The sequence below is a fragment of the Asterias amurensis genome, chromosome 12, assembly GCF_032118995.1.
Source record: "Asterias amurensis chromosome 12, ASM3211899v1".
NCBI lineage: Eukaryota > Metazoa > Echinodermata > Asteroidea > Forcipulatida > Asteriidae > Asterias > Asterias amurensis.
In genome coordinates this window covers 17,072,108-17,087,383 of record NC_092659.1, presented here as the reverse complement: position 1 = coordinate 17,087,383, position 15,276 = coordinate 17,072,108, and the positions used below count along the sequence as shown (strand labels likewise).

Here is a 15,276-nt window from a genome sequence, read left to right as displayed (position 1 = left end):
GAATTAATTCTTGTTGTATTTTCCTCCACAAAATAAAAATCAGCATTTTATTGAACATATTTTTAGTAAAAGCATTGGATACATTTGAAAGTTCTTCCCACGTAAGCAAAAAAGTAACAATTTCAATTGTATGAATTATTAATACAGTATGTAATAATTTTGGGGGGTCATTACTGCGCCTTTGGCAGTCAGCAACATCAACCCATTAATGAGCACGAAGCACAGCCAGTTAGATTGAAAGTGTTTGAATTTACTCAAGAGAGGAAAAACTTGATGGCTGCAGAAAAAAACCACACGGTACACATACAAGATAACCAACACAAAACTCTACTCACAGAAGCCCTCAGCTTAGAATCGAACCAAGGCCACATTGGTGAGAGGCGAGTGCTTCACACACAATCCACCCAGCCAAACAAAAACATTCATATCATTCCAAACAGACGAGTCACTAAACTTAAACCCCCCCCCCCCCCCCCCCCCGCAAAAAAAAAAAAAAAACAAAAAAAACAAAACACAAGCACTCAAATCCTTGAGTGTCTCAATGTTGGCTTTGATGGTTGTGTACTTAAACAACAAACTGCCCAGTGCACTGACCACTGTCCGCTGACCACTAACAACATCCCCTTGATTTAATAACCTTCATCATTGTCCCCCTCCATACAAATGACCATTGGTTTAACCCATGGTGAGACCAGTGAAAACCACAGGGGTTTGATGTCTGAACAGTAACATCCTGAGAAAAGGTTGTTTTGTTTTCCTTGAAGGGGAAAAAAGTCACCTTCAGTTAATCAGAAAGTGACTTCTTAATGGGGTCACAGGGCTCAAAATTAGGGGAAAATCCACAAGACTACAGGGCCTTGTACCTTAAAGAACTTACTGGACCAGAACATAAATGTAACGAGAGAACTTCCTGCACAGTTTAAAATATAAACTATTTTAATTTGAACATGCACTACGAGAATGTCTCATTAATGTTGTCTTAACAAATTTGGCCTATAGCCCCTTTCACATGGGAGCAATTTAGCAAGGGTACCTTGCTAAAATGTAGCATGGTTGTACAAATTTACAAAATGTTCCTTGTGTGAAAGGACAATTGCACATGTTTTTTACTGTCCAAGTTCTATTGCAATTTCTTTTCAAACATTGCTAAATTTTACACCCATGCTAAAATAAAGCAGGGGACACCAGTTAATTTATTTTCATGTGAATAGCATTTGAATGTCTGCTTTAATACCCAACATCATTGAAAGATGTTTACCAGATTCAAGTATCAACATTAAATATCATTTTCCTTTATTTGTTATCACTGTGAGGTACTTTTAGTCCACTAGACTTGTCCGGTCCTGAGTTTACTACCCCGAGGCTAAAATCACAAACATCCTCGACCAATGTTGTTGATGCAACTACATGAAGTGCAAGCGTAAGATGAAATAAAAGCTCTGCGTGACGTGTACACAAGAATAAGCACCCGACTAATGGCGGTAACAAAAACTGGTTAGCCTACCAGACAATTTTATGCAAATGACTCTAAAAGGATTGTCTATTAAACACCATCTACGGTAGATGGGTGGATTTTGTTTCTAATTTCCAATTTGATATCGGTCGTTGCTGTTTGGAATCCAATTAAATATTCCTCCGACTCTAAATTGTAGCTCGTTGGGTTCATTAGGCGGCCATTACCATGGCAACACAGGCAGTAAGTATCGTTCTGTCAAAAGCTCTATATATGCTGAGCATTATTTATCATCTGTTTAGATTGTTCGAATGTCTCTGAAGTGGTTGGAAGTCGGAAATATTTATTAAAAACAGGTCTCTCAATGCCCTACAGATGGCCTATGACATCATAAAGATACAGCGAGAGAGAGTGTATATCATTTTCAGTTTCTCTCTGCGTCCCTTCGTTTCGTTCGATGAAACCAAAGCCTTTAACGCTCGTGAAACATTAATTCAAAGCCACTTACTGTGAAGCATCGTGGAGGAGTCGGAAGTTCTCTGAGAATACATAATTAGCTTAAGGCAATTATCATTATTAAAGTTCATTTCGCACCGGATTAAAAATTACAGAGAGATCTTGTTGGGCAAATAAGCTTGTTTATGCTTCACGGATGGCAATAGGTGTATAACTGCTGATAAATTTCGCCAACAGTGCTTCTTTTTATATTAAATGCAGTCGTAAAAGCACTCTTAACTGCTTCATCAATGTTGAATATTGATGTGAAAATCATGACGGAATACTTTTCTTAATGTGCATTCCATCCCAACTACTAATTTTAAGCAAATAATAAAACCTTTTAAAAAATGTCATCTTTACATCAACATTTTTTGTTGTGGAAGTTGAAAACCCTACAAACAGTATGAGAATACTAGTTCATGCAATATTTACTGTAATACGATACATTATGGAATAAAATACAATCCAGGTTCGGTTGTGAAAGAGATGATAGTACAGCAGTTGTAAAAACACATTGTGAAATGTGGGAATTCCATTTGTTTATGCTGGACAAATATTACCGCGTTCTTGAACTTTCAAGGGATAAACAATGCTGGGTTGATAGCAGTGAGCACAGTGTATGAGAAAAAAGAAAATGATTTCCTCATGCTGCCGAGCATGGAATATTTTAGGCCTTGTCTTAACTTGTGGCTACGGCTGTTATGGGCCAATGTAAATAATATATAAATGTTGTGACTTATCATCAAGTCGCAGCTGTAGCCATTTATTTAGAAATGGCCATACATGTAGCTTGAATTCACCAGACCTAAATGCTTTAAAGGCAGTGGACACTATTGGTAATTACTCAAAATAATTAGTAGCACAAAACCTTCCTTGGTAACGAGTAATGGGGAGAGGTTGATGGTATAAAACATTGTGATAAACGGCTCCCTCTAAAGTGCCATAGTTTTCAAGAAAGAAGTAATTTTCCACGAATTTGATGAATGCATTAAGTTTAGAACTTGAGGTCTCGAAATCAATCATCTAAACGCACACAACTTCAGGTGACAAGGGTGTTTTTTTTCTCCCATTATTATCTCGCAAGTTTGATGACCGATTGAGCTCAAATTTTCACAGGTTTGTTATTTTATGCATATGTTGAGATACACCAACTGTGAAGGCTAGTCTTTGACAATAACCAATAGTGTCCACTGCCTTTAAAAACTCAAAAATAACAAACCATGTTCTCTAGTCTCTTGTTAAAAGGTTCCCTTGTAGATTTTGTTCTTTTGAAAAATCACATACACTGAAAAAACAATTACAGACAGCGGTGCCCCTGTTTTGTGTAATCAAGGATATACATATACCGTTGTGCGAGTCAGGAACAAATGTTTAAAAAAACATGCACAATTTTCAGCATGTAAGCACACTTTCCTAAATTTTAGTTTTAAAACAACCCAAATCAGCGTGGGCTTTTGTTTTGCTTTTAGGTTTTCAGATGCAGTTCTCAAACAAAACTTCGTTTCGGAAAGCAATATTTCACAGTTCTTGTATGATGTTCATATTCATAATCAGTGCTTTCAGACTAAAATTAAACAATTATATATATCCTTACCAATCCTGGCTTTCAATTGATTTCGTTTAACCAAATCAAGGAAATATTACACACACAAAAAACAATTTAGAATCTTTGAATTAATATCATAGAAAGTGGTCTACTATGATGGAAAAAAGAGTGCATTTATGTAAAGGAAACTACACTTTATATTTTAGAGCGATAAAAACTAAGCAAATTTCATGGTTAACAACGAAAGTGCAATTCCAACTCCGCAAATTTCGTGCATTAATTTTAAAAATTGTCTTCAGACATTTGTCCTTGACTTGTTTGGTCGCAAAGACTGTATACAAAAACGTTCAATATACATGTAGTGTACACATACAATACTGTTTGAGTAAAATTAATTTAAAAGTGAATTTCAAAATAATATTGATGAGAAAACTCAATTACTTATTTATACTTATTCCAGTCTTGCAATCCACAATTTCAGTCCCTAGCAACGATGCACCTTCAGAAAGGTCAGAGTCTATCGATCATTTTGTCAGGTTAAACACAAGAAGAGACTTTTAAGAGAAATATGTTTGAAACAAAAAAAGTCTAGGCAGGAGTGTAAGACTAGACTCTACAAAAAGGCCCTGATCAATAAGCACGAGTGTTGTGTTGCTAACAAGTATCTGGAAAATCGTGATCTGGGAACGTGCCGCTGTGAGGGAATCTACTGGTCGGGGCGTTTGGGGAGCAGTGGGGAGTTGAAGAGAGTGTCTCTGCCTGCAGTGATATGATCATTAGCGATGAATTCACACAAACAGCTGGGTTAATTTAAAGCAGGCTTGTATGCTTAGTTTTTGAAAGGGCGAGGGCAACAAGGCATTTTCTCCTTGGTAAAGGGCAACTCTATGAGAAAATTGTGAATTTCTACTGGAGCATTTCAAGGGCACCAAGGCAATGAACAGGGGGCATTGAGGCAATTGCCTTCGTTGCCTCCATTTGAAGCCTGTTAAAGGGCGGTGGACAAAATCTGTCTACTTTTTCTTCCATGGAAACTGAGGTAAGAAACACAATGAATAGGCAATCACCATAATGTAGAATGGCAGTAGACTTTTTATGAACATGACGTTTGAGTTTGATGCCGTTACCTAGAGTTCAAACGAAGGTTGTCATTGGGCAATACAATGTGCCCCCCCCCCCCCACAAATCTCTGTGTTTCCCCATTTCATCATCGTACAATGCATTATGTCTGAAATGGCAGCTTGATGATGTCAATGCATCATAAGGTTTATTTCATCATTAAAAGGGAAAGGCCAATTTCGTTTTGGAAGATAAAGGCAACTCCAGTGGAAAATATTTAAGTCTATGGGAAACTTTCGAAGGGGCCAAAAACCGGGGCAACAGAGGATGGATTAGTCCAACTGTAGCTTTTTCTCAGCAAATTTGTCTATGATGAATTGAGATCAAATGAATGTGAAGCTAAGTACAGAAACAGTCTTGCATCTTTTTGTGATTGAAAATTGGTGCTGACAATTTGTAAAGTGCAAATATTGACACAGCTTGGTCGCAAAAAGTGCAGTTACAGAAAAAAACAACTATGTGACAAATCTGTTCACCAACTTAACCCCTGCAGATGAAAGCATTACATGTAACTTTGAAGCTGTATGATTTTTGAGACGTCGTCGGCAGCTGAGTTTGATATCAGAATGTCATCACCTCTGTTCTTATTAGAATGGTCCTGACGGTACTATGTCCTAAGAGATCCATGCCTCACATCGAATCATCCCGATTTATACCCGTGTGCGGCCTCTGACTGACAAACCCCATTATGCGGGAGATCCTACTTGATTTGCTTCAGGTTTCCTCAAGAAAAAAAGCAGACAACGATCTTGCACATAATCTATGTCGGGTTTCATTTATAAGGAGAAAATTTTATTAAGGGTTTGAGTGAAAAAGATACAGGCTGGTGGCCGCGATGTGATTGACCTTACGTATTGTGAATTGCTTGATGCCTTCAGGGAACAAGACTTTGAGAATGGCTGGTGTTATATTGCGGGTTATCTTCTGCATGGTGAATTGGATAGGGCTTCAGGGGACATGACCAAATATAGGCTGGTAACCCTGATGTGGTGACCCACTGCATAGTGAATTAAAAGCTACGCCTCCGGGGGACATGATCAATACATACATTTGTAGGCTGGTGCCATGATGGGGTGACCTGTCTCTTTATGTATAGTGGTCATGGGCTTCAGGGGACATGACCAATAAAGGCTGGTGGCCACGATGATGTGTTGCCACACCATGGTGAACTTTAATATGTCTTCAGGGGACAAGACAAACAGACTGGTGACAATGATGCAATGTCTCAAGTACTTTGCCCCTAGGGTTCATGACCATTGTGGCTATCGTTAATACTTTATTAATATCTTACACACAATTGCACTTCATCAATGCATCTGGATCTGTCATAACAACACGCACATTTGTCATTTGTAAGAACAAATTTGGCATGAATCAAGATCGATGTTTAAATTTACTAAATGCTGAACCTCGTTTAGTTGATTAAAAGCTGAATTTCAATCAACTCTAAAGGTACAATCTACTGTTATTATTCTTACCCAAAGTGTAGGCCTATTTAAATATTATTCATTTTTATTATGGTACGCCGTACGTACCAAGTACAGTTTATAAGGACTTGATCCAAATCTACCAGAATCTTTTTAAAATTTGGTGAAACTCCAAACCCAATCTCAGGTAGATAAGAACATCATATGAAACCAAGCACAGTTTAAAAGAAGTTAAAGCTCTGATATAAGTCATTCTTTGCAGACTTTGGAGAATTCCAGGAAATTTTGGGATGAAAAGTTCCAAGTGTCATTGATCTTGCACTGTAGACAGTAACGGTCCATTGAACTGGGATGGTATAAAACTTCGGTTATCAGCCGGCTACCCATAATGACTCCCCATGATGGGCTCATCAGACAAGATGTTGGTCACCATGACAACTACATGTACATGTAAGTAGGGGGTCACATGACTTGACCTTTTCTCGTCATCAGTAGATGAGATGAGTACATCTCAATCGCGTAATGGGCCACCAACTCTTAGACATTCCTCCGCTCCCAGCGACAAAAGTAGAATCTTCAAGAGGGTTGGATCTCTCGTCAGATGGGATCACTCATGGGGGAACAAACTAAACAAAATGATTAATGCTGAGCTGTTCCTTGCCCCCCAATCTTTCAACGGCGTTACACGATAAACAATAAACTGTAAATGCGGAATAAATCCATCCAATTTCATGGCTGTAAGACGACAAGTGTTGCGCACGGTGAAGTTCAAATAAACATGACTTGTTTTCACTGCTCTTTGTAGTGTTATGACATCACTATGGAAACAAATCTGAGTTACGATGTAACATCTGACATTACTCTTTTATGAAGAGCGCCCTCATTGACTAGGCTCGCATCAGGAAATTTAAACAACATCACTGGGTGAGTGACTATGAAAACAACTTTTGTTAGTCAAACTTCAGGCTTTGTGTGAAGTGTCCAAAAAATAAAAATGCCAATTCACCTGTTGAGAGGCAGTGACAAAGTGACCCTAAATCGGGACCACCTTACCCATGCTCATGGTAGCATCCCCAACAACGCAAGGATAGCTAAAATGTTGTCATACCACACACTCTATGGCTAGCCTTCTAAACAACACCTTTGCAAAACAGAACTGTAAAACAAAGCAATTTGTCATTTCAGTTTGTTGATTGCCTCTATGCCCCCATGTCATTGCCTTGGGGCCCTTGAAATGCTACGGTAAAACATTAAAATCTCCTCATAGGGTGGGTGCCCTTTACAAAGAAGAAAGTGCCTTGGTGCCCTTGCCCTTTCAAAAACGAAGCACACAGGCCTGGAACAGTGATTCTACAAGCTAGATTTTCACCTTCGCTAGACCAATTCCATTTATTCTAGATTGAAGGGATAGTTTTTTTTAATCTTTTAGAAGACCCTCCAGCCATTTCCATCTTTGGCTTACAGCTCAGTGGCAAAAAGCAAGGTACGGCAAACATTCCGACAGATTTGGACTTTCCATCTGACAGAAAGGAAGCCACGTGTGAAATTCAACCGCTGAATTCAACCGGTGAAATTGTTTTTCTTAACCAAACGCCTCCGGCACAAATGTCATCTGGAAAGCAAAAACCTTAACATCCTGTACATCCGTCCAGATGTGAGTCTGGACAAATTGAACATTTGATCCCTTGGAGCATAGTTTTGGGGTTGGGTTCTTTTTTTTTTTCGTTTTTTCCCCAAGAAACCTGTCCTTGTTTTGTCATTATCAGCAGGTCATTGCGGTTTACAGTATTTAGCTTAGTAATTGTTTGAAAAATTCACAATTTGAGTAGGTCCTCATCAACTTTGTATGAGCAGGACAAAGCAAGTTGGCACGGAACCCTCAACAGAGCTCTGGCTTTCAATCCCCTCCTCCCCCCCCCCCCTTGATAAATCTGCCTTAGGTCAATCAGAATCTACGCCGTGGGGTAAATTTTGTAAATGTCCTGACAACTATATTTCTCAATAGTTACGAGACAAACCATGTCATTGTCTTTCCAAGACATTAGGATAAATACTATTAGGGATTGAAGATATTTGTCGCAATGTTAAGTGTAAAACAAAACAAAAGAAATACAAACCTTTGACACTTGGGTTATGACATCTCGTCCCACTGAAAGCCCCTGAACAAAAGTTCTTGCGCTAATAAATGCTCTTTTGATATGGGAGGTGAGTTTAGCTGGTACGTCGCCAAACGGTTTCAGATCATCTGTATGCTGTATTAAGCAATCCCAGAATGACTCTGTGTATGTGTACTGTGGGTTGAGAAGACTGAACATCCGTTGCAGTAACTCCGTGAAAAAATCCTCCATGGTGCTGGCGAGGTCGATGTCGCTGCCGTGGTAATACCGACGAAAGTTTTCAAATAGTTCGTCAAAGAACTCAGAGTTTTGTTGGTATAGCGACCCGTAGGTTTTTGTGAACATGTCTCGGAGATCGGCTTGCCCTCTATCGATCAACTCTTTGAAAAAATCTGAGGATGAAAAGAGAACAAATTATTGATATAGCTGAAACATTCATGTTTTGTATGCATAAAGACAGGTTGTCCCATATCTGTGGTCCGCTGGCCAAATGCCAATACATGTAAAACACCAGCCCAGAGGACCAGTCAAATTGCACTCCAAGCGGTCCAGCTGGCTAGTTCAATGTTGAAAAGCATCCCTATGAATATTAAGTTTGAACTAGTAAAAAGGGACCAGGATTTGTCTTGAAAATATTTGTAGTATAGTTCTCAAATCTCACATAGTGAGTACCAAAGTTTTAAAGGCAGTGGACACTATTGGTTATTACTCCAAATAATTATCATCATAAAACCTTCCTTGATTACAAGTAATGGGGAGAGGTTGATAGTATAAAACATTGTGAGAAACAGCTCCCTCTGAAGTGACGTAGTTTTCGAGAAAGAAGTCATTTTCCATGAGTTTGATTTCAAGACCTCAAGTTTAGAATTTGAGGTGTCGAAATCAAGCATCAGAGAGCACACAACTTTGTGTGACAGGGGTGTTTTTTTCTTTCATTATTATCTCACAACTTCGACGACTGTTTGAGCTCAAATTTTCACAGGTTTGTTATTTTATGCATATGTTGAGATACACCAACTGTGAGGACTAATCTTTGACAATTACCAATAGTGTCCACTGTCTTTAAAAAACAAATCTTAGTAAAATGTGTGCTACATGTCGGTCCCTACAAATTGTTAGTTTTTCTGTTTTTAAAAGTATGCAAGCCTGGAACTGAATTTCGTCTTTGAGGGGGCAAAGCCCTTTAATTTTACAAAAGGCACTTCCATTGAAAAGTATTCAAGTATGAGAAACTGTTGAAGGGGCACCAAGGTGAAACCAGGGGCAACAGAGGTCATGACCTTGATGGCTGTCGTGGCAGGACTGCTGATCATGAAAAAAATGTGCATACTCATGTGGAATACATCATGGATCATACATTAGCCATAAATAAATTGAGCACATAACTGCATGAGCAGGCCCTAATGACATATCAACTTTATTTCTGACAAAATTTTCCCAGAGTTGGAACGCAGGGAATTTCCATGACAGTTTAGAAGAGGCTTAAGGGAGGAAATCTGGAACCTCAGTAAAGTTTTAATTAACATATACATTGATCGGGAAATACCAAATTACTGTCAATTAAACCTTTGATGTTTTTCTAAGAAAACAGCCACATTGAAACAATGACTAATTTATCTTGGCAATTTTTCACACACAGACATGATTGGCAAGCTTTCTGAGTGTTAAACCAGCACGTTGGGGAAACAAATTGATTGTCTTTTATCAAATGATAAATTTGTACAATGTATTTATTCTTCTTTTTAAATCCTTTATAGACAATTCACTATTTTGTTTTGATCAAACAAAATCCCACGGTACAAGGTAAAATGTATGGAAACATGAAGCAGTTTACCACAAAATTTCATCAGGTACTTTTGATGGGAAGATAGGTGGTAGGACTGGCAGTATACTTAAAAGATAAATTTTAATCATGTTCTTGGTAATCTGTGTATGCTTAGAACTAAGTAAACAATGCAAATTTTCCTGGAATGTCTACTGCCACCTAGTGTTTCGAAGTATCCAATTATGCCTCAAGTCATTTTGGTAGGTAAGTAGTCTATCTGTCTTTATCCTTCAACACTCACACACTATCAGACTGTAATAAGATTGCTACAAAGCTTCAAACATCACTTAAGATTTGGACGCTTTGTTCTAAGCCAAGTCAATCCGACAGAACCACGTTACGGTTATGGATTATCAGAGATCAGTTTCCGAACACAGCTTTGAGAAACATCCACAGACAAGCTAAATTTATTCCATGGCTCTAACGACTTTAATTTAAGCCCTCACTACTCTAAATTACTGCCTTCTTGAAAAAAACCTATTTAAGAATCTCCAGAGGAGCTGGAGTGTAGTAACGATGCTCCCTTCCTGGTTGAGTATCTCGGCAGTTTAATCATCATCGCTATGAATCATTTAAAAGCCCAGTCCAATTATTATACTCGTTAAGTTGAGGGCCCGTTCTACTGCCGATAAGATACACCCAATTTATCATCGATGAGATGAATAAGTCATGTCTGTTTTCAATACTTAAGTAAAAAGAAGAAATTGAACTGTGGCAATAAGTATTATTATTAAAATTAATTGGAAATATGACTCTGCAATTTGTATTTATTGTTTTAACTGCCAGTTGCATTAAAGTTAAATCATAATGAGTTAGCATGCAAGAATCTGAAAGTCTGGCATACAAAAATAAATTATGTGGTGTCAAACAATTCCATAATTTTTCTGATAAAATAAATGACAAAAATTTGATAAATTTGATTCATAATCAAATTATTGCAATGCTCAAAACACAAGTTCAGGATTTATTTCCATTCATGAAAAATGACTACAGGCAAAAACTGGTTTGGAATTATTCTCGCTGTAAGAATAAATTTATGGGTGCCTGCTGTAAAAAATTTAAATTCATGGCAAGTAGGCCCTTCGAACAAAATTATGGGCAAACTGTGAAGAGAAAATTCATGTCGGAGTAGGCCCTAAACCATAAAGAAGAAACAGAAAATCTTGCAAATTTTGCTCAAATTCCCTCAAACTACGATGACTAATACTGGTCTACCACTCTAAACTGCACATCCCAATCTCTTGACTGCTACACAACATCAACGCTTCAAGCATCGAGCCAGAACCTTGTGGCCTCCATTATAAATTTATGAAACTGTATGTCAACGACTACCAGTTGGTTGACACTGGTAGAAATCCAACCCTCATGAAAAAACATTATCATAAAAATCCATAGTAATAAAAAAGATAAAACCATCTAATTCTAAATCTCATTTTCAGCTTCAATGGAAGTCTTTCCGCATTAGAGCTCATTAAGCTAATTGGGTATAATTTACTGCGTGTATGCAAATATTGCAAGTTGTTGTCCAGCTACTAATTAGAATAAATTATGTAAAACACTACCACAAAGACTGCATCATGCACCATGGTGTGTGTATTGAACAATAAGAATTAGTGAGAAGAAAAGGGATGGTGAGTCACCCTAGACTTGCTACAATCGTTGCTTCAAAAACCAACATCCATTCTCTACCAGTGCAATGCAAGTGTATGAATCCAACTTCACAGTTCATGGAGGCATTAAAGTATTGGTAATTACTCAAAAAAATTATTAGCATAAAACCTTTCTTGGTGACGAGTAATGGGGAGAGGTTGGTGGTATAAAACATTGTGAGAAACAGCACCCTCTGAAGTGCCATAGTTTTCGAGAAAGAAGTAATTTTCCACAAATTTGATTTCGAGACCTCAGATTTAGAACTTGAGGTCTTGAAATCAAGCATCTAAATGCACACAACTTCGTGTGACAAGGGTGTTTTTTTCTTTCATTATTATCTCGCAAGTTCGATGACCGATTGAGCTCAAATTTTCACAGGTTTGTTATTTTATGCGTATGTTGAGATACATCAACTGTGGAGGCTAGTCCTCATAGAGTGCCCTTTTACCAAAAAGAAAATGCCTTGGTGGCCTTGTCCATTCAAAAACAAAACATACATGCCTGCACAAGTCCTTTTAAAATCTGTTGTGAAGATTGTATAAACCATGGATGTACATGTATTTCTACCTCTATGGTATCCTTTTAGACTGGTTGATTGGTAAAAGTAGCACTTTTGTATCGGTCATTGGCTAAACCAAAACATTTAGACATATATCTTGCAACAATATCTTGCAAATCTCAACATGATTCAAGAGTAGGGAATTGTATCAATTTGTATTGAAGAGCACTGTTAGACTCGTGCCAGTTAAATTATTACTGAAACAAAGTCACAAGTATTAATACCTCCTTTGTTATGATAAAGACCCCCCATCAACCCTTGTATGAATCAAAAGAACAATGAGGTGATTGAGAGAGACTCATAGCCAGTCTATGCATGACTGCTACACTGTTAATGCCTTCTTTGTTATGATAACGTTGTCATATGATTCATGCCACTTACTGAAGCATCCCTGGGTATGATGATAGATGAGTGTGGGATGGGAGAACGGCACAACTCAGCGTACCAAGATATTAGAGGCCTCCAGTCCCATAGTAATGAAGAACGAACAAAAAGGGTTAACATAAATCAATACTCTTTTGATATGGTTCTGAAATGAAACCAGTACACTGATTTGTTTTGTGTGAACAATTCATGTTTTGATCGGTATTCTCTAATCGCTGTCTATTTTTCTTTCGTTTATCTCTGGATGCCGATGGTGCAATCAAGATTTATGTTCTTTGGCATGGTGTTATTGGAAACCTTCCAATTTTTTTCTTTCACCTTGCAAATCTTGATACCAAAACCAGTGACTCATATAATAGTAACAATTTTTTTTATTTCTGTTGATTTAAAAGTTGAGAAATTTAAGGTCACTATATATCCTTTGTTTGCAAAATGTAATGTTTACAATATTGAAATTGAAAGTCTCTTTGAAGTTGCTGTTTGGACAGTGACTGAATGGTTCTTGGTTCTGACCAGTGACAATCCTCATCACAAAATAGTGATGTGAAGGTCACACAAACACATTTTGAAGCTGTTATTTTTCTCATTTTGAATCTGGTCTTGAGCTACAAGCAGTCTCACTTGTGGATTTTGGGGGAATTCCCCGTCAAATTCAAGCCCAAGAACTGGGATTAAGACTGAGACTGAGATGTAGTAGAGAGTAATATACCATGCCTTGAACTTCGTTTTTGAAGGGGCATAGAAATTTTTCTCTGGTAAAGGCCCCTTCTCGATGTGTGCAAATTTTACAAAGAGCACCACATCAAAAGCACAGGGCACCACAGTAATTGGGTTATTTCAAGGCCTGAAAGGCTACACATTGATCTCACGATGCAATGCCTCAAATCTCACATGCATAACGTAGAAGTCTGAGAGACTCTCTCTGTTTTGAACTGTGTGTCCTGCTTGAGATTTCAATCACATGGCTGTTACCCATAAACCTATAACTCATGTCATACCTCCAACAAAACCATCAAAGCTTCATATCACTGAGACCTGCATTTGACAGGGTCACTATTATTCAATACTACGATAATTAACATAACACTGATGTGTGTACGATATTATATCCTGCACTTGCACACTATTTAATTAAAAGCAACCCAATACCACATGATGTACTATGGAGAGTCCCTGGATAAACTATTTATGCCCAATTTAATTTAGTAAGATGTAATTAATGGTATTGGGACTGAATAAGGAGGGTGTCAGTGGTGGCGTGATTGACGAGTCCTTCCAAGCAATCCTTGAATATCTTTTTACCTTCCATAGTTTCCAATGACAAGATGTCTTGAGAAGATAGATTGAAGATCAAGTGTTTAATGGACGTGTTGTTGATAGTCTCTGTGTCATGGGGTTTATTTTCATTTTCGGTCCGTTGAGTATCTAAATGCCTTGCATGGGACTTTCTCTTGTGATTTGCTTTTATTAGGGTTCAATCAAAATTTCAGTAAGAGACACAAACAATGACTTGAGGTGGAATGTTGAAATAGTTTGTTGAAATATTTTGATTATCAAGAGTATGATCCAATAAAAAGATTGGCCATCAAAATTGTTTGGCATTATAGCTGCTTTTATAATTCGGGGAGGGGGTAGAGAAAACCCACGCAATCAGGTAAAGAACCTCGGTTCACAGAGGTGAAAGGTTAGGATTTAAATCGTTGAGCCAACCTGATTCCCATGTAAATGCACAACATGCTTGTGGAGCAAATAAAATCATGCACTTAAACGATTCAATTGCAGTTTATGAACAAAATAAGAAGTTTCAGACACAGCAAGACTTCATACCCTCTTTTTTAATGTTCATCTGCACACAGATGGAAACCACGAACACGGAATTCAGCTGAAAAGTCGCACGCCTAGTCTACATTCAATTACGCAAGAGACTTGTGAGATCTATTGTCAAGTATTATCAAATGCATAAATAATCAATCCCAGTCCCTAATCCTTTCGCAAATGATCAAAGGTGACCCAAGATTAGCTGAGCGTTAATTTGGAATGATCAGCCAACCTTCCAGACTGACAAGACAGATCCATCCTTCTCTAATCCACCAACAAGGTCGTCCATTCTCAGGCTTTGTCTTCTTGATCTCCAGATAGAAACTCTGCTGCTTTGTAAACTACTGTATCTTTACATAACCCAAGGTTGGCGTTTCCCTGGATCCACCACCCACTTTACTGAATGTCAAAAAGTCAGGTATGATGTTGCATCAATGAGACAAGAAGAAAATATTTCTTATTAAAAAAACAAAAAATGCTTAGAAGTTCTCAGAGATTACCCGGTTTAAGTGGAGTGTTCACACTACCATTTTCAGGGCTAAAACGTTTCTAGATTAACAAACTGGCTTTATACTCTTTATACTTAACCCTGCCCTGGACTAACCCACTAATCTCAGTGTTAGCATGAAACTGGTTAAACTTTTCTCTGGTTTATTTCTTCCTCCATGGTTATATGTTGTAGTGCAAAAAGAATTTCTGTGTCAGTTTTAATCCATGTAGAAGCCTTTTTGTTTATTACACAGGTTAAATATTGTAGTGCGAAAGGGTTGAGTATTGTCATTTGTAGTGCGAAAGGAATTTCTGTGTCAGTTTTAATCCATGTAGAAGTCTTTTTACAAGGGTCGAGAAAGTACACGGATCAAAGGTAGGTAGTGTGGAA

At 37.9% G+C, this 15,276-nt stretch overlaps 1 protein-coding gene and 1 long non-coding RNA gene across 2 annotated transcripts in view; both read right to left on the bottom strand.

The window, feature by feature from the left end:
• The window catches only part of LOC139944851 (uncharacterized), a 106,642-nt gene that overhangs the window by 29,839 nt on the left and 61,527 nt on the right, over positions 1-15,276 (bottom strand). The window lies entirely within an intron of this gene.
• The window catches only part of LOC139944850 (glypican-6-like), a 68,203-nt gene that overhangs the window by 26,888 nt on the left and 26,039 nt on the right, over positions 1-15,276 (bottom strand). The window contains exon 3 of the mRNA XM_071941984.1: positions 8,161-8,552. Within this exon, the coding sequence (XP_071798085.1) occupies positions 8,161-8,552 (392 nt within the window). The remainder of the gene's footprint in view (positions 1-8,160; positions 8,553-15,276) is intronic.